Source organism: Meles meles, chromosome 8 (assembly GCF_922984935.1).
Source record: "Meles meles chromosome 8, mMelMel3.1 paternal haplotype, whole genome shotgun sequence".
Classification (NCBI taxonomy): domain Eukaryota; kingdom Metazoa; phylum Chordata; class Mammalia; order Carnivora; family Mustelidae; genus Meles; species Meles meles.
The window spans coordinates 15,974,114-15,994,591 of NC_060073.1; the positions used below are offsets into that span (position 1 = coordinate 15,974,114).

General features: G+C 36.1%; 1 protein-coding gene and 1 pseudogene across 1 annotated transcript; both read right to left on the reverse strand.

The window, feature by feature from the left end:
• Positions 1–2,353, reverse strand: part of LOC123948505 — a 372,440-nt pseudogene extending 370,087 nt beyond the window's left edge.
• Positions 2,354–8,612: 6,259 nt separating this feature from the next.
• Positions 8,613–9,572, reverse strand: LOC123949607 (olfactory receptor 4C46-like). The gene has a single exon (XM_046017154.1). It carries the CDS (start codon positions 9,570–9,572, stop codon positions 8,613–8,615), a length of 960 nt encoding a protein of 319 aa, XP_045873110.1.
• Positions 9,573–20,478: the final 10,906 nt, after the last annotated feature.

A 20,478-nucleotide genomic window follows, 5' to 3' on the forward strand; every position in this document is an offset into this window, starting at 1 on the left:
TTGTTAAAATCTTTTAAAATCATAACTATCAATTGAAATTTATCAAGTAATTTTTACATAAATAAAAATAGCCTTGTGATAGTGACACACAGTAGGGACAGCATATGGTCAAGCATGTTTGAGGGGCACACAACAAATTCCAGGGGGTCAGGAAGATTTCCTAGATGAAAACACACCAAAAGGGACACAAAAATTAAAGAGAATCATCAGAATGAATAGACATGTGTTACCTTAGAGGATTCCCAGGAGAGGATTCATAACAAAGACTGAGGGTGAAAAAGAGTGTGCAGAAAACACAATCATTCCAATACGGTTGTGGCTATTGGCTCATCTAGTCATTCAATAATTATTATTGAACCCGGTTATGAGCTGGACACTGAGCTCCTAAAAGTCTAGTTAGTAAGACATGAAACAAGAAAGTTAGTGACAGTGAAGATCAAGAAGAATCTCATATCTGTGATAGAGCTGAATGCAAGTACCATGAGGAACACATTGTGTAAGGGTTTTTAAGCCTTTTCATGGCCTGTAGCTCATTTCTCTTGGCAATGAATAATACTCCACTGTGTGATGTTGCAGTTTATTTATTCTCACCTACTGAAGGACGTCTTGGCTGCTTTCAGTTGTATGGACAATTGTGAATAAAGCTGGAGTTAAGTATGCACGTGCATTTTTTTTGTGGACATAAGTTTTTAACTCCTTTGGGTGAATGTTAGGGAGTGGGATTGCTAAATTATTTTAGTTCTGTAAAAAGCTGAGCCTTTGGCTCAGTTGCCAGGGTCCTGGGATAGAGCCCTGCATCAGGACCCCTGCTCAGTGGGAAGTCTGTTTGTACCTCTCGCTCTACCCTGCCACCCTGAACCCCTGCTCCTGCTCACTCATGTGTTCTCTCTCTCTCTCTCAAAAAAATAAATCTTAAAAATAAAACATATTCTACTCTAAATATTTGTTCATTTGCACAACTAATTTGTATGAACTAATGAATATTCTAACAGAAATTTAAATTGTTTGCTTATTATTATTGCTGTTGTTGTTGATTTTTAACATTACAACTTCTGAACTAACAAAGAACGTCTGTTAGTGCAATGTATTAAGAAAACTATCATTAAGATATTTCCCTTTGTAATTCACTAATCATATATAATTGATTTATTTGCTTTAGCTCAATTCTTTTTTCATGAACGTTCCCCTACCTATACTATGTTAATACCCCACAAAATTAACTTATTTCACAATTAATTTTGGTATGCAAGCATCAGTACTTGTTCAATGATCATATAAATCCTGTAGTCCTATTGCATCCATTCATTCCCCACATGACAATGATGGTCCATAATCTCCATGATCTTGTCCCTGCCTTCTTCATTCACATCTTCCTCTTTTCTTTCTCAGAGTCCATTAGCCAATGAACTTTTTCAAATTAAGAGTGTGCTTCCTTTGAAAATAGTGATGAACACCAAACCTTTCTCACTGCTTTATTCATCTCTGAATTTCTTAGAGTATAGATTAAGGGATTGAACATAGGAGCAATGATGGTGTAAAATAGAGCAAATATTTTGTCCTCAGGAAAAGTAGTAGGTGGTCTAAGGTAGATAAAGATTGCAGGCCCAAAAAATAAGATGACCACAGTGACATGAGACCAACAGGTGGAGAGGGCTTTGCGTCTTCCCTCAGCTGAGAGATTTCTTAAAGTGAACAATATTATCCCATAAGAAACAAATAAGACAATAAAGGTTACTAAGGAAATCATACCTGAAAAGGCAACCACAAGGACACCAGTGATGTAGGTATCAGTACAGGCCACCTTTAGCAAAGGAAAAACATCACAGAAGTAGTGATCGATTTCATTAGGACCACACAAGGGCAAACCAATTGCAGTAGAAAACAGAGGTAAGGCATGGATGGCCCCACCAGCCCAAGCAGCTAAGACTAGGAGGTTTCATCTTTTCCTGTTCATGATAACCACATAGTGGAGAGGTTTGCAGATGGCAGCGTAGCGATCGAAGGCCATGGCAGTAAGAATGAAGACCTCAACGCCTCCGAAAAAGTGCATGGTAAAGATCTGTAACATGCAATTACTGTAGGAGATGGTTTTTCTTTCCACTAGCAGGTCAGCAATTAACTTGGGTGTAACTGTAGAGGTATAGCAGATGTCCATAGAAGATAAGTGGATGAGGAAGTAGTACATGGGTTGGTGAAAAAGGGAACTGCATCGAATGGAGACGAGGATCAGAAGGTTTCCTGCCAACAGGGCAACATAGCAGAACAAGAAGAGCCCAAAGCAAAATATTTCTATGTTCTGGTCATATGAAAGTCCTAGAAGTATGAATTCTGAGATGTTTCTCTGGTTTTTCATATATTTGGTCTTTGTGAAGGCTTCCGTAGGACTTATATTTCTGAAAGTATAAAAGATAATTCTAGGTGAATATTAACTGTAGCAACAGTATATATAAAATATATTAAAATGTATATTTTCATAATTAGTGTTAAGAATAATTTTATGGAAGTGAGCTGCTTATTCCAATTATGCTGTCTTTTGTAAATCTATCATGAAAAATTTATAATGGCAATAATGAAAATAATTACATGTTTTTATCAATATTACTAGGTAATTATTTAAATATGTAAGTACTATTTTGAAAATACATGTTATTGCTACTATTACTTTTTAATCAGTATTATTAATACTTTATTAATGGTATTAATATCTTATTACTACAAATATTTATTAATATTCTTATAAATACTTTTGATAAAGAAATACTAATTACAGTATTAATTCTAAAACAAGGAAAGTTTTTTTTTCCCCCATACTTCCCAATTCTTATAACTTACATATAAAATCACCTTCCTTATTTTAAAATGATCTCAGGAAATCGCCTTAATTTTCTAGGGAATGAATCCTGAAGAAATGTGCATTTTTTGAACTACAGAATTATAAGTCATGTTGAACATCCTATACTTTCTTACCAGGTCAGCTATTGTCAATGGGTGATGTTAAACCATTGGAATTGCTCTAACATTAAAAAGCAAAGAGCAGGAGAAAGCAGTACAGCAAAAGAGGGAATATCAATTAATGACTGAAATCTTGAAAAATATTCAAGAAACCCATTCATTTACTGTGTTTGTATTTCATGAGTTAAATACAATTTCAAAAACACATGCTGTCATTGATGTTTGTGATAGCAATTAATAAAGGAAAGATAAAATTGTCAAATTGCCCATATATTTTTGAATTATGCCCTTGTCATGGCTTTGTCAGAAAATTTCATATTGCGATACAATCTAAAGATCAAATGCCAATAAAAGGGGATGATACTGAAAGTAACTTGAAGACACTCTTTCTGATGAGTTAGAACTCAATGATATTTGTCGCAATAAGGAATAAATTAAAAATTAAGGAATTCACAACTTTCTATCTAATATGTATCTTTTCTTTTTTTAAAAGATTTTATTTATTTATTTGACAGACAGACATCACAAATAGGCAGAGAGGCAGGCGCAGAGAGAGGGGGAAGCAGGCTCACTGCCGAGCAGAGAGCCCATGTGGGACTCGATCCCAGAATCCTGGGATCATGACCAGAGAAGAAAGCAGAGGCTTTAACCCACTGAGCCAGCCAGGCGCCCCTCTAATATATATCTTAAGACATCATTTAATCAGTGCGAAATGCGTGTGGGAAAGAAGAAACCACTTCCAAGAGGTATATTACCCACCAAGGTGGGAATATCTGATTCTAGTGGGTTTACAAAGCTAGACCACTTTCTATGTTAGTCTGACTCTCAAGTGACAGACGTATTTAGGCCCCCAGATGTCTATTCAAAATACAAAATGTTTTTGATTCAGAATTTTAGTGAGGAATACATGAGCTAATGTGAAATCGCCAGTGACATGTGTGGTTCAAAACTATCATTTTTCTTTTACAGTCTTTCCTCTCTGGGTGACTACTTTAGGACCATAGATTGTCATGCACACACACAAAGAATCAAGGGAAAAATAAAGAAAATAAAAAAAGAGCATTCATAATATGGGTACCAAGTATGATCATGATAAACTCCAATTGAAACAACCTGTTACTGAAATTCTAATATCATAATCGCTGGTTATCCTAACCTGTTTCTTCTTTTTCTTTTTTTTTAAATATTTTATTCATTTATTTGACAGACAGAGATCACAAGTAGGCAGAGAGGCAGGCAGAGAGAGAGGAAGGGAAGCAGGGTCCCTGCTGAACAGAAAGCCTGATGCGGGGCTTGATCCCAGGATGCTGGGATCACGACCCGAGCCGAAGGCAGAGGCTTTAACCCACTGAGCCACCCAGGTGCCCCTATCCTAACCCGTTTCTTAATGCTAATCACTATTCCAATTTTTACTCTACAAAAAGGTATGCAAATGCTTACTTTTGATATTATCGAATAACAATTATGTGTATCTTTGGATTTTGCTGTTTATGAATGAATAGAACCTGTCATATTTATAGAAGAGTATGTACTACACATTCAAACTTTCCCTTAGTGTAACAGAATGTAGGGTGCTATAAACTTACCAATGTTGACTCAGATGAAACTACTCTATTTTAGGAAGGCAAATGTTTTGAAATATAAAAAATTCTGTTATAGTACGCATTCAAGCATAAATTTGTCTGTTTCTTAACCAGAATATGGAAGACAGCCTTTATTCAAGAGTTGGAGAAACAATGAAATTCACTGCCTACTTGAAGATGGTTTATCTAACTCTACATCTTTTGCTCCACAAAAGGCAGAATTTTGCTTATAGCTACTGTGCCATGAAAACTCAAGTGTGCCCAAACATTTTTATAGTAATCAAATTGTCATATGCTTCAAAAGACGTCATACGCTTTCAGAATCGTCATTCTGAACTCTTTCAAATGAAATTATATAGAAGTGAAATAAGGAGAATGCAATTATTCTTGCACATATATGGTGGGACCCTTCACAAACCAAGGTGACAAAGGTAATTGACTAACCATAAGATCCGAGTGGCTGTCTGGTCACATTTGGGGCTGCATCAGGAAGCATTTCATTCTCAGATACTCACTCTGCCAGTTTAGCCCTAGTACCAAAACCTGGAATCCACTGCAGAGAGTTACAAACCTGGAATTCAAACACACCCAAATGAATTCTCTGCAAATATTTTAAAAATTTCAACAAATCTTGAACCTTCTACAATTTACAAGAGAAGTGTTCTTCCAGTATTCACTAAGACTCTTTGAAGCAAGAAGTAGATCTTCATCCTTCAGGGAAGCGGGCTGGGAATTTCAAAACCTGATTTAGCTGCTTAATGACAGCTCAGGAATAAAATAAGCAAAATGGGTTATATATATTCCTGCAAAACTAACACTAGTATATAGGTCCTAGAAATCATCCCTTTATTTTATGCTTATGCCTGAAGACAATTTGGTTCAGAGGAACAGAATACAAACATGAGGCCATGTAGGAATTAATAAGTTTTTGAAATCTTTATGTAATTATATCCCCAAAGGCAATTCTAGACAGGTCTTGGACCAAGTGTTGCAAAGCCATCATCACATAGATGTGCTTGGTGCTCTTGGGTATAAATGATCCACAGTTGCCTATATGGGGAAAAAAAAATTGGCCCATTTACCCTGAAGGTCCACAAAGTTACAGTGTGACTGCCATGTGCTCTTCCAGAGTTCTGAAGGATAGAATGGAAATTGTAGTAATAAGTATCAGGTTTGCTTTCAGGATATTAGTAATGTGATAGGATAAGAGCACCAAAGAAAGCCACTGAGAGTACTTTTGGCTGGCTGTTGTGATCCCAGGGTCCTAGGATCCGGCCCCGCCTTGAGCACTCTGTTCAGAAGGAAGCTTACTTCCCTCTCTCTCTTTGCCTGCCTCTCTGCCTACTTGTGATTTCTGTCTGTCAAATAAATAAATACAGTCTTTAAAATAATTCATCCTATTTAATGCCATATGTATATTCTCAACAAGTGTCAAAATATCTGAGTCATTCAGAGCAATGTATCTAATGACAATGCAGATAAGGTATGAAACCATAATAAGAGGGTAACTTTCAATTGCAAATATATGCTAATTTAGAAACATTTTAAATGAAAAGTGAAAAGAAATCAAAGTAGAAATTAGAGAATAATTAAAAATAAAGTTAATACAAACACTATTTATCAAAAAAATATGCCAATGCTTAGAGGTAAATCCTTAGCTTGTGTTCAAACACAAAATACATTATTACATCAATAGAACACTTGTTACCACCTAATTATTACTACACTTTAGTTTAGCCAGAGCAGGAGGTATTGAATAGCAGTGTTGGATTATTAAATTCTACACCTGAAACTAATATTACACTGTATGTTAACTAATTGGAATTTACATAAAAACTTGAAAAAAAAAACCCTGACTGTAACAATGCTAGCAATTTTCCCTATAAATAAATAAATACTAAATAAATGCTAACTATATTTTTAAAAAATGACTGAAATGACTGGTGTTGTTGAGTTTGTGGAGAAATGGGAACACTCATACATTGCTTGTGGAAATGTCATATAGCACCAGCACTTTGAAAAATTCTTTGTCAGTTTCTGAAAATGCTAGCATACACTTATCTTATAACTCAGCAATTTCAATCTTAGGTATCAACCCAAGAGAAATGATCATTTATGTCCACCCTAAGTCTTCTACATGAGTGTTCACAGAGCATAATTCACTATGGTCCTTACATGGACACAATTCAAATGTCCAGCAGCTAGCGAATAAGTACACAAAGTGTGGTAGACACATACAGTGGGAAACTATTCTTTCTAAAGAGGAACAAACTGCTAATAATACAATGTGATAAACCTCTAAAACAGTATGGTAAAGGAAGAAGATAGTATCATCTTTTAAAAGTATATTTTTTTAAAGTCTATTTCTCTCCTGGTTATGTCATGTGGTATCATAAATGGATGAAGGAAAAATTGAGGTGTGCTTGAAATTCCCTAGATCTCTGACCAAAGCTCTGCAGATTCATTAAGTCCCAACAGTAGCTGTCAATGTGAATAAAACTTGGATCCTTAGTTCCTTTCTGTACCCAGAAATGAAAGTTTTCATGGTAAATGTATTGGTTTCCACTCACCTCAGCTGTTTATCTTCCCTTTTTATTTTACTTATTTTTTAAAAGATTTTATGTATTTATTTGTCAGAAAGAGAGAAACAGCAAGAGAGGGAACACAAGCAAGGAAAGCGGGAGAGGAAGAAGCAGGCTTTCCGCCAAGCAGGGAGCCCAACGCAGGGCTTGATCCCAGGACCCTGGGATCATGACTTGAGCCAAAGGCAAACCCTTAATGACTGAGTCACCCAGGTCCCCTTACCCAACATTTTTAATCTCATCCCCTGTACTCCTTCTTCCCTTAATAGCTGTTCAGTCTCTTCAGAGATGATTCTCTCTTTCCCATCTTTGCTACCTTATCATGTGGGAACACGTGTCTGTTATGTCACTCCTTCCAACCCAGAAAACTGGCATTTACATTTTTCTCTGAATGGTAATGTGTTTACTTGTGAAATGTGAGTCCTTGGACGTGAAGAACAAAGGAAACAGTATTCTAACAGACAATTCTGATTCCATTGCTCACACCCCAGTAACTCTGGGTAATGACCCAGTGTCCTTGGAATCATGTAACTTCAATTAAGCATTTGTTGTATGTAGAATTCTTCATAAGTTTACCAGAGCACACTCTTTTGATCTTAGAATTCATAGTGATAGATGGGGCTCCATATCTTTAGGTCAGGTCAAACATGCATGCCATCGATTCTGAACATGTCATATTTTAATTCTGAGGTTTATACCAATTGGCTTCAAGTCCACGGGCCTTCTTGAATTACTTAATCTGCACATTTTGGATAAGCAAATGACACAGAGGAGGTTTTTTGTTTTGTTTTGTTTTGTTTTTTTAATTTTTCAAAGGAGGTTTTTTAACAATACATCCATAAGGATGGCAAAAATATGGGTCATCATCCACAACAGATACTGGTGAGGATGTGGAACAAGAACTATCATTTATTGTTGATGGGAAAGCAAAATGGTGCCACCAACTGGGAAGACATTTTGTCAGTTTTTTAAAGAACTAAAAGAATTTAGCAATCCTACTCCTTGTCATTTACCCAAAGGAGTTAAAAACTTATGTCAACAAAAAACCTGCATACACATGTTTAACAGCATCTTTATTCACAATTGTCCATACAATTGGAAGCAGCCAAGACGTCCTTCAGTAGGTGAGGATAGATAAACTGCAACATCAGACAGTGGAGTATTATTCATTGCCAAGACAAATGAGCTCCAGGCCATGAAAAGTTATGAAGACATTTCCAATGCATTCCCCATGGTACTTGGCATGTAGCTGTATCACGATATGAGACTCTTCTTAGCTTACATGCTGTACATATGTATGTATATATATGTATATATGTAAAAAGCTATGGTTAGTTTTTTTCTTTCTTGCACACATTTCTGCTCAACTCAGTTCAGAAGGTAGCATTCATAGTAGTTTATTTTCTCTTTATTTGGTAGGTATCCATTCTGAGAACTTCCAAAATGTCCTTTTGACCTTTGTTTTCATTGAATCAGTGCTGAGCTCCAGGCATATTTATTTCTCACTTGAAATAACTCTTCTACTACACAATTTCCTAATGGCATTTTTCATCTGATCATTTCTTAAGGTATAGATTAAGGGGTTTAACATCGGTGTTATCATAGTGTAGAACACTGAAACTGTTTTATCAGTAGATAAAGTAATTGCTGATCTCATGTACACAAAAATGCAAGGCACAAAGAATAGGATAACTACTGTGATGTGGGAGACACAGGTGGAGAGGGCTTTGCGCCTTGCCTCCAAGCTGTGGTTCCTTAGGGAGTACAGAATGACCACATAGGAGATGATCAAGAGGAGGAAGAGGAAGACACAAATGAAACCACTGTTGGCAGCAACGAAGAGGCCTAGCGTGTGTGTATCTGTGCAGAAGAGGCCTAGCGTGTGTGTATCAGTGCAGGCAAGATTGAGCAAAGGGTTCAGATCACACATAAAGTGATCTATGACATTAGGGCCACAGAAGAGTAAAGGGATGATAAAGAGGATCTGTATGGCTCCATGAAGAAAACCTCCCACCCACGCCACTCCCATTAACAGGCCACACACCTGCCGATTCATGATGGTCGTGTAGTGCAATGGCTTGCAGATGGCCACATAGCAGTCATAGGCCATCACAGTAAGTAGGATGATATCAGCACCTGCAAAGAAATGTTCTCCAAAGATTTGGATTATACATGCATTGAATGTGGTGGTCTTCTTTTCACGGAGTGAATCTATGATCAGTTTAGGGGTATTAACAGAAGAATAGCAGGCATCAATGAAAGAGAGATAGGCCAGGAAATAGTACATGGGAGACCCCAATAATGGACTGGTAGTGATAGTGACCACGGTGAGTATATTTCCTACCTCAGAGATGATATAAATCATCAAAAAGATGACAAATATGATTTTCTGCATCTTCGGATTCTCTGTGAGCCCCAGTAGAACAAACTCTGTCACGTTGTTTCTATTCTCCATTATTTCATATTATGAATAATTGCATTACCTGAAAAAATTCCTTTTTATTAATGTAACCTGGAATGTATTAAGCTTTCCATCTAGTAAGCACTACATACTTAGATTCTATTGAATTGCTGATACTCATGTTGTTTTCTGAGATAGAAAATAAATTATGAGTTCTTTAAGATTACATAAATTATTTACTAGTTGAAGTTTCTGTTGAGTTTGCCCATGGGGAACTTTTTAAACACACAGGCAGGAGATCATTTGTGCACACTTCATCATCTGAGGTGATTAGTTATGTAACAGGAAGTAGTCAATTGAATACACACTGGCAGCTAAGAAAGAAAATGGAGGAAGTTTATGATGTAAAAGCTATGAATGTAATGTTAGGAATTTTCCCTTTATCCGTAGGAAATGGGAAACCAGTAGAAGACAATGAGAATATACATGCGAAAGTGAAGAGGAATTAGAGGAAGAGATAATAAGGGATAAAATTTTAATAAAGATCTTCATGTGTCTTGGATAAAGTTGAGTGAGGTTAATAAGAGGTTGGAAGCCAGAGACAGAAACCCCAGTTAAGAGATTATTTATTATAGCTGACATAGTAATAACAGGGTGTTGGTTGTGAGTATGTTAAGTATACAAAAGCTACTATAAAAATAATTAATAATGTTCATTTTTATATACAATAGTATTATTTTTGCTAATTATATATACATATAGAGAGAGTTTAATATATAAATATACATATATAGAGAGAGAGTTTAATAATTGATTAATATGTTCATTGTATAATAGCAAGTGTTGTATATATAGGATCTCAATAAATACTGATAACATCCCATTTGTTTGGTATTATTCCATCCATTTTGAGATGAGGAATCAGTGTCAGAGAATTAGCTTGATGGTAATAATAACAATAACAATATTTACTAAAATTGAGTATTTAGTGGCCTTCAGATTTTTTGCAGATTTTTGCCGATTTAATTCCCACCACAAACCTGTAGGATAATTCCAGCTCTTGTTTTGACAATTATTTTACATGTTAAGTAATAGAAACATAGAAGAGGTAAAGATCCTGCCAAGATCAAGATGCTAATAAAGATCAAGAACTAAGATTAGTTCAGATTATACTTCTTCATGGTTTTCCTTCAAATTATTACCCATGTGCTATATTATTATAATTAACAACATTGAACTAGTTATTTATATGGTCACAATAATTATAATTGCTTTATTACTACATTGAAGGCACGTGTCTATAGCACAATTTCATTAGGACACACACACACACACACACAGAGAAATGCTTGAACTCCCAATAATCAAGTAAAAAGAAATCAAAACTTACAAAATCAAATAAAAATAAAAAGTGTGGGGGGCGCCTGGGTGGCTCAGTGGTTTAAGCCTCTGCCTTCAGCTCAAGTCATGATCTCAGGATCCAGGGATCGAGCCCCGCATTGGGCTCTCTGCTTGGCGGGGAGCCTGCTTCCCCCTCTCTCTCTGCCTGCCTCTCTGTCTGCCTCTCTGCCTACTTGTGACCTCTCTCTCTGTCAAATAAATAAATTTAAATAAATAAATAAATAAATAATAAAAAATGTGGTACTGTGTTCATTGAAAGCTCTTTTTATCTTGACTTCTCCTTTATACTTAGTTCTCCCTACTCTAATCCATCCTCAAAGCAAACCATCTGTTTTTGTTTTGTTTTGTTTTGTGTTGCATTGTTTTGGATTTTTGTTTTGTTTTCTTTTTGGTTTTCAGTTTTTGGGTTTTTTTGTTTTGTTTTGCATTTTTTGTTTTTTGTTTGTTTGGTTGTTTGTTTAGTTTTCAATCAAGTTTTCAAACTATCTGTTCAATGTTGAAAAGGATTTCCATCATGGTTAAGTGCTTTGGTTTGAAAATCTTTTTTATCAAAAAGATAAAGTTAGAATTCCAATTTTTCCACTTGCATCTTCTTTTATCTGGAGTACCTTTGTAGCACATTACATACTTGTTTCCTCATCTATAAAGCAAGATTAATCATATCCATATGAAAGATTTTCATGAGAATTGTTTAAGGAAACCTACTTGAACATATCACCACCATGTTATATGCACAGAGGACTCTCATCTATTTTGTAACTGTGTAATTAACTAGCATTTAGGAATTATTGACATTTAGAGTGATAATTATCTAATCATTTAACTGTGCAAGAAGTTCAGGAAGAATCCTCTCCAATTTTAATTTTATTTTTTTTAATTATTATTTATTTAAAAAAATTTTTTTTTTAATTTGACAGACAGAGATCACAAGTAGGCAGAGAGACAGGCAGAGAAGGAAAGAGAGGAGGAAACAGGCTCCCCACTCAACAGAGAGACCAGAACCCTGGGATCATGACCTGAGCCAAAGGCAGAGGCTTTAACCCACTGAACCACCCAGGCGCCCCTCCAATTTTATTTTTAAAGAAGGCACACAGACTCAATTATACGTAGCCTTTGTTTCTAGAAAGAATTTTCCATTCATGCCTGGATATTTATTGATTATTGATGTCATTTATTATTCATACTTGTGCCTTTTCTATGTGAGAAGTGATTTCCATTGTGTTTTCATTCTCATGATTAGTCTAGATTATTAAATTAACTGTCTCATTGCAAAAGCATGCTGTTTGGTGACAAAGAGCAGGGTCCTACAATTGGCTTCAACTCTTTGAGTTTCAAAATTTTTTCTGTCAGTTTGGATGAATGATATTTACCAACTATCTTATCAAGAAATGGGGCAAGATGGAATACTTGAATACTATATTTGAAGGAACTAAAACAATGATTAATATATATGGGAGGCAATAGTATTTAAGATGTATCAGAAATATTGAAGACTTACCTTACAGACTTAGAAGATCTTAATGATGTTTGGAGGTGTTCAGAAATAATCCCATCTTCAAACTGACCTCCTCTCAGATAGGTAACTTTCAATATGAAAGATAAGGCATACCCAGTAAGAGACTAGTCAAATAATTTGATACCAAATCAAGTTTTTAAGAAAGGGTTTTTATCAATCAAAAGCTTCCCTTCTAGCCTAAAGCCTCAAAAAGCTTTTACAGAATACTTACAATTTGAATTTCGAATGGATTATTTTGGAAAAAATACAGAGACATCATCTACAGATCGCCCTGGTCCCATAGGCAAGAAACAAGATATATGGAGTAAGCACATTTAAATGGCTCATTCTGACCATATGAATCTTGTTCTGCAAATGGAATCAACAGAAATCATATTCATTTTACACTGCATGCATATTTAAAGAGTTTTCTATAGGTTCAAAGACCTTGCCATGGTGTTGCTACTTTTTCTTCCAGGAATTAATTATCTCCTCTCATAGCAAGGATTTGTCTTAGAAAGCATGCTGAAGAGACATGTTTGACAAACATTTAGTCTTGAATAGGGAGTTTCATGTCCTGTACTTGAAATCCAAACACATAGGAATATCCTTTCTCTAAATGAACCCGAGCTTCTAAGAAAGCAAAATGTTAGGCAAGTAGAAAAATGGCATAATTCCAGTGTGGTGACCTGTGATGTGGTTAGCCTATTGATTCATGTCACAGAGAGAACTTTTGCCTCCTTATCAATAATGTAACTTCTCTGGAACCTGCTTCAGATTACTTGAGAGCTAGAGCAGTGAGGGCATGAAATCAATGGCCGGCATTTTAAGGTTCTTGACTCCAAAAGCTGTTTTTGTTTGTTTGTTTTCACAATCACTAGCAGACAGGGAGTAAAAACAAACTCTAAAAAGCTCCCAGCTAGTTATCTTTGGGATTCATGGTTTGTTCAGCATAGAATACTAGGCTCCATTAATATTGTGGAGGCAGATCAAAACACAAGATGAGTCCCAATCATTCTACCTCTATGTAACTTAGTACTGTTTCCTTTGAGTAACTCTAGGAGAACTGTGGTGATGTATTGTTGTGGATTTAATGTGTTTTCTCTGATGACTAATAACGCTGAGATTTTTTTTCATCTTATAATTAGCCATTTGTATACCTTTTTTTATACATTTTTGTTCAAGTAGATTGCATAATTATTTAAACCTAAGGGGTTCTGGTTTCCTTATTACTAAGATCTAAATGTTCTTCACATATAATACAAGTGTTTGTCATATGTGTGTTATGTATATCTTTAAAATTTTCACGTAATTCATGGATTGCCTCGTCATTTTTCAAAGTGGTGTTACCTGATAAGCACTGAGTTTTAAAACTATGACAAACTCCAATTTTAATTTTTTTTCTTATGGTTCATGATTATTTTGTATCTAATAAATATTGGTCTACTCCTGAGATCAAAAATATTTATTTAGCAGTTTCGATAGATTTAGCTTTAACATGTAGACCTCAGACTCATTTCAAACTTATTTTTGTGTATGGTGTGAGGTGAGGTTGTGGTTTAGATTCTTTTTTCCTCATATGGATATCCAACACATCCAGTATAATTTATGGTAAAGTCTGAATTTGAGTTGTTCATGTCATTTTTCTCTGTTAATTATTTACTTCTTGGAAATGTTTCATTATGAATTATTGTTTTAAAAATATGTGCTGCTATCTACACACAAAACAACTTCAGGGTAAATATATTCCATTCATTTAATATTTCTCTCATTCATTCACCAATAGAAATTTCTTGAGCCCAACAAATGTTTCAGACACATTGATGGTTGCTGGTCTTCAGAGGTAAGTACAGAGGAACTAGGGTCTTGCCTTCAGGGAGTTTCAGATCTACTGAGACACTCAGAGGGGAACAGAAAATGATAAGACCATGTTATAAATGGGCAGGTGGTGGCAGCACAGGGGGCAATGAAAGCCTGTTTGAGGGACACACAACAAAGACCAGGGAGTCAGGAAAATTTCCTACATGAAAACGTGTGAAAAAGGGGAATGAAAATTGAAGGGGAATCATCAGAGTGAATAAGCATGTGTTTTTCTGAGAGGATTCCTAGGAGAGGATGCATAACAAAAGCCAGGGACTGAAAAAGAAAAATCTAATCATTTCAGTACGTTGTGGCTACTGGCTGATCTATTCATTCAATAATTATTATTGAGCTTCTACTATGTGTCAGGTTATAAGCTGGACACTGAGCTCCTAAAAGTCTAGTTAGCAAGACATGAAACTAGAAAGTTAGTGACAGACAAGATCAAGATGAGTCTCATATCTGTGATGGAGTTGAATGCCAGCTACCATGGGGAACATATTGGAAGTGTCTTCACACCTTTTCATGGCCTGTAGCTCATTTCTCTTGGCAATGAATAATACTCCATTGTGTGATGATGTAGTTTGTCTATCCTCACTTACGGAAGGATGTCTTGGCTGCTTCCAGTTGTATGGACAATTGTGAATAAAGCTGCTGTTAAACTGCGTATGCAGGTTGTTTTGTGGACATAAATTTTCAACTCCTTTGTGTAAAAATCAAGGAATGGGATTGCTAAATTGTTTTAGCTCTGTAAAAGCTGACAAAATGTCTTCTCAAATGACTGCACCATTTTGCTTTTCTATCAGCAATAAATGAGAATTCCAGTTATTCCACATCCTCACCAGCATCTGTTGGTGATAGTGTCCCATATTTTGGCCTTTCTAATGGGTGAATGGTAAACGAACAAACAAACAAACAAAAAACACCCCTCTGAGTCATTTTCTTATCCGAAATGTGCAGATTAATTAATTCAAGAAGGCTCATGGACTTGAAGCCAAGTGGTCCAAACCTCACAATTAAAATATGACAGGTTCAGAATCTATGCCATGTTTGACCTGACATAACGATATTGAGTCCTATCCATCACTGTGAATTCTAAAATCAAAAATGTGTGCTCTGGTCAACTTATGATGAATTCTACAGACAAAAAATTTCTTACATAAAGTTCCAGTATTCTAAGGGCACTGGGACATTGCACACAGTTTCTGAGGTGTGAGCAATGGAGACAGAATTGTCTGTTGGAATATTGTTTCCTTGGTTCTTTAGGCCTGAGGACCCACATTTTACAAGTAGACTCTTCACAGTTCAGAGAAACATGTGAATGCCAGTTTTGTGGGTGGGAAGGAGTGACATAACAGACACGTGTTCCCAGAAGATAAGGTAGCAAAGATGGAAAAGAGAGAATCATCTCTGAAGAGAATGGAAAGCTACTAAGGGAAGAAGAACTACAAGGACTAAGTTTAAAAATGGGGTATAAACTCCACTGAGGTGAGTGGTAACAGCTACATTTACTGTGAAAATTGTCACTTCTGGGTACAAGATGGAACTGATGATCCAAGTCTTATGTGCATTGACCACTACTACTGGGACATAATGAATCCACAGAACTTTGATCAGAGATTAGGGAATCTCAAGGACACCTCAGTTTATCTCTTGATTCATTTGTGAAGCCACATACTTCATAACATCCAAAAGAAAATATTATCTTTTTCTCTTACCATACTGTTTTAGAGGTTTATCACATTGTATTATTGGCTGTTTGTTCTTCTTTAGTAAGAATACTGTGCCACTGTATGGCTTTACCATATTTTGTATACTTATTCTAGCCGATGGGCATTGGAATTTTGTCTAGTCAGTGGCCCTAGTGAATGATGAAATGTGAACACTCATGTACAAGCCTTCTTGTGGACATAAATTATCATTTCCCTTCAATTGATACCTAAGAGTGGAATTGCTGATGTATACATTGTGTATTTTATTTTAACTTTTCTAAAAGATTTTATATATATATTTGACAGAAAGAGACAGAGCAAGAGAGGGAATACAAGCAGATGAATTGGGAGAGGGAGAAGCAGACTTCCACAGACCTGGGAGGCCAATGTGGGGCTAGATCCCAGGAGTGAGACCTAAGCCAAAGGCAGAGGCTTAACCAACTGAGCCACACAATCACCCCATGTTACGTGTATTTTAACATATCAAATAATTGTCAAGTGTTTTCAAATATCAAATAATTGTCAAGTTTTCTCAAAGTGGTAGTGCTATGTTATATTTCCACCAGCAATGTGTGAGAGTTTCTGTTTCCCTACAACATCACCAAAAACTGGCATTGTCAGTCTTTTTAAATTTAGCATAGAGTTGTTCAAAATATTCTCTTACAACTCATACTTTCTGTAGGGTCCATAAAAATAGTATTTTAATGCATATGACTATATATGTCTATATGTATATAACTTATGCATGTGTTATATATACAATATAGAATCATATATATGTGTGTGTGTGTGTGTATGTGTGTGTACAATCCACTAACTGATTGCTATCTTCACAGAATAGTAGCAAGTGCTCTGTTCACAGGATCACATTGAATACTGATAACATCCTGTGTGGGTGGTATTATTCCATCCATTTTATGATGAGGAGACAGGGTCAAAGACTTAGGTTGATGGTAATAATAACAATAACTATATTTACTAAATTGAATATTCAATGGCTCTGAGTATTTTTGCAGACATTTGCTGATTTAACCCCCACCACAAACCTGTAAGATAATTCCTGCTATTGATTTTATACTTAGTTTATACATAATGTAATAGAAACATAGAGAGGTTAAGGTTCCTGCCAAGATCAAGATGCTAATTAACAGCAGAACCAAGATTATTTCAGATTATAATAGTTAATGCCTTCCCTCCAGATTTTTGTCCATGTCCTTTTTGCTATACTTAACAACCCTGATGTACTAATCTCTTTTTAATATAACCACAATAATTATAAGTGCTTTAATACTACCTTGGAGGCAAGTGTATATAACACTATTACATTAGCAGACATGCCCACAGACACACACAACACATACATGCACACACATCATTTGAATGTGAGTACAGACGATTTTTAGTTCTCCTAATTATAATGTGAGTTTAGCAAAATTTCAAGATATAAGGCCAATAGATGCATAGTTTAATTTCATAGTTAGTACTCATAAATAACAAATAGATACTGGATTTAAAAAATTCATTTGTAGGGGCGCCTGGGTGGCTCAGTGGGTTAAAGCCTCTGCCTTCAGCTCAGGTCATGGTCCCAGGATCCTGGGATCGAGCCCCGCATGGGGCTCTCTGCTTGGCAGGGAGCCTGCTTCCTCCTCTCTCTCTGCCTGCCTCTCTGCCTAGTTGTGATTTCTCTCTGTCAAAGAAATAAAAATTAAAAAAAAAAAAAATTCATTTGTAGACACTGGCATGCAGACATTTGGGGTTAGTACCAAAAGTCATTTGCACAATTTGAATGCTGCTCCTAGGGTCTTCTCTTCATTTACCTGGGACTGTCTGAGGGCTGTGTGAGGAGAGGTGACAAGATGGTGGAGAAGTAGGAGGTACTAGCTAAAGTGAGCTGATTATCTACCAAAGAACTCTGTTCACCCATAAATTCAGTCTGAGATTAGAATTATAGACTTCTGGATCTCTACAGGGCCAGAAGTTGCCAGTGGACAAAAGCGTTCCTGAGTGCATCTTGCCTGCACCATGGTTGATACACTCAGCTACACATTCTGTCCGCCATCTCTCACAAAAATAATTAGGAGGAGGAATGCCCAAAAGAGGAAAATAAAGAGATGATGTCCTCTCCATCAGGGCTATTACATATGGACATAAAGAGTATGTCGGAAAGGGAATTCAGGCTAACAATAACCCAGGCAATGGCTAGGTTGGAGAAAGCCTTTAATGACAAAATGGAACTGATTAGGGAAGAAGTAAAAGCCACCAGGGATGATGGTACAATGCTCTCAATGAGTTTCAATCTAATCTAAATTTTCTAACAGCTAGGAAAACTGAGGCAGAAGATGGAATTAGTAATCTAGAGGACAAACTGATAGAGAAGAAGGATCAGGAAGAAGCCTGGAACAAACAGCTTAGAAGCCATGAAAACAGAATTAGGGAAATTAATTATACTACGAAATGTTCTAATGTCAGAATTATTGGGATCCCTGATGGGGAGGAGAAAGAAAGAAGACTAGAGGATATAGTTGAACAAATTCTCCATGAAAATTTTCCCAATATGGCAAATGGAACTGGTGTTCATGTCTTAGAGGTAGAAAGATTTCCTAGATCATAGAATCTAGAAAGACCTCAAGCCACCTGATTGTGAAAATGATGAATCATAATTTTAGACAAGAGCTCTTGAAAGCAGCTAGAAAGTGGAGATTCCTTACATAGAGAGGAAAGCCCATCAGAATAATATCAGACATGTCCACAGAAACATGGCAAGCCAGAAAGGGCTGGGAAGAAGTATTCAGGGCACTAAATGAGAAGAACGTGCAGCCAAGAATACTTTATCCAGCAAGACTGACATTCAAAATGCATGGAGAGAAAAAGAGCTCCAAGAAGGATAGGTTTAAAATAGTATGTGACCAAAAAAAAAAAAAAAAAAAAATAGTATGTGACCACCAAGCCTGCAATACAAGAAATATTAAGTGATGGTTCTAAAAAAGAGGAAAAAGCCCTAGAATATCATGAACAGAAATTTATGGAGACAATCTATAGAAACAAAGACTTCACAGGTAACAAAATGTCAATAACAACGTATCCCTCAATAATCACTCCTAACGTGAATGGCCTTAATGAGCCCAAGAAATGGGATTGGGCTGCAGATTGAATAAAATGACAGGACCCATCGATATTATGACAAGAGACCTATTTGGAACCTAAGGATACATGCAGACTGAAAGTGAAGGGATGGAGAAACATCTTTCATACCAATGGGCCCCAAAAGCCGGCTGGGGTAGCAATTCTCATAAATGATAAATTAGATTTTAAACTAGAGACTGTAGTCAGAGATACAAAAAGACACTACAGAATTCTTAAAGGGTCTATCCACCACGAAGATCTAACACTTGTAAGTATTTATGCCCCCAATATGGGAGCAGACAATTACATAAGAAAACTTTTAATAAAGATAAAGAGTCATATTGATATGAATACATTATTCACAGGAGAACTTAACATACCACTCTCAGTAATAGATCATCCAAGGAGAAAATCAATAAACAAGAGCATTGAAGGACACATTGGACCAGAGGAACCTTATAGATATATACAGAACATTCCACCCTCAAACAAGAGAATACTCATTCTTCTCGAGTGCACATGAAACCTTCTCCAGAATAGACCACATACTGGGTCATAAATTAGGACTCAACTGATACCAAAAAATTGAGATTATCCCCTGCGTATTCTCAGAACACAAAGCTTTGAAACTGGAGCTCAACCACAATAAAAAGTTGGGAAGGAATTCAAACACCTGGAAGCTAAAGGCCATCTTGCTTAAGAATTTTTGGATCTACCAGGAAATCAAAGAAAACTTAAACAATTCATGGAAACCAAAGAGAATGAAGACACTTCGGTCCAAAACCTATGGGATACAGCAAAGGTGGTCCTACGGGGAAATACATAGCCATCTAAGCCTCCTTCAAAAAAAAAAAATCCTTAATAAACCAGCTGTCTTTATAGCTTAAAGACCTGGAGAATCAATGACAAATTAAGACAATTCCCCACATAAGAAGGAAAATAAAATTAGAGCAGAGATCCATGAGATAGAAACAAGAGATACAGTAGAATGCATCAGTGAAACTAGAAGCTGGTTTCTTGAAAGAATCAATAAGATCGATAAAGCACTGGCCAAACTAACCCAAAAGAAAAGTGAGAAGACCCAAACTAATAAAATTATGAATGAAAAGGGAGAGATCACAACTAACACCAAGGAAATAGAAACAATCATCAGAAATTATTACGAACAGTTATATGCCAATGAGTTAAGCAACCTAGGTGAAATGGATGCATTCCTGGAAAAGGATAAATTCAAAAACTGAACCACGAAGAAATTGACAACATGAATAGACAGATATCTAGTAATGAGATTGAAGCAGTGATCAAATTCCGCCCAAAAAACAAGAGCCCAGGACCTAACGGATTTCCTGGGGAATTCTACCAAACTTTC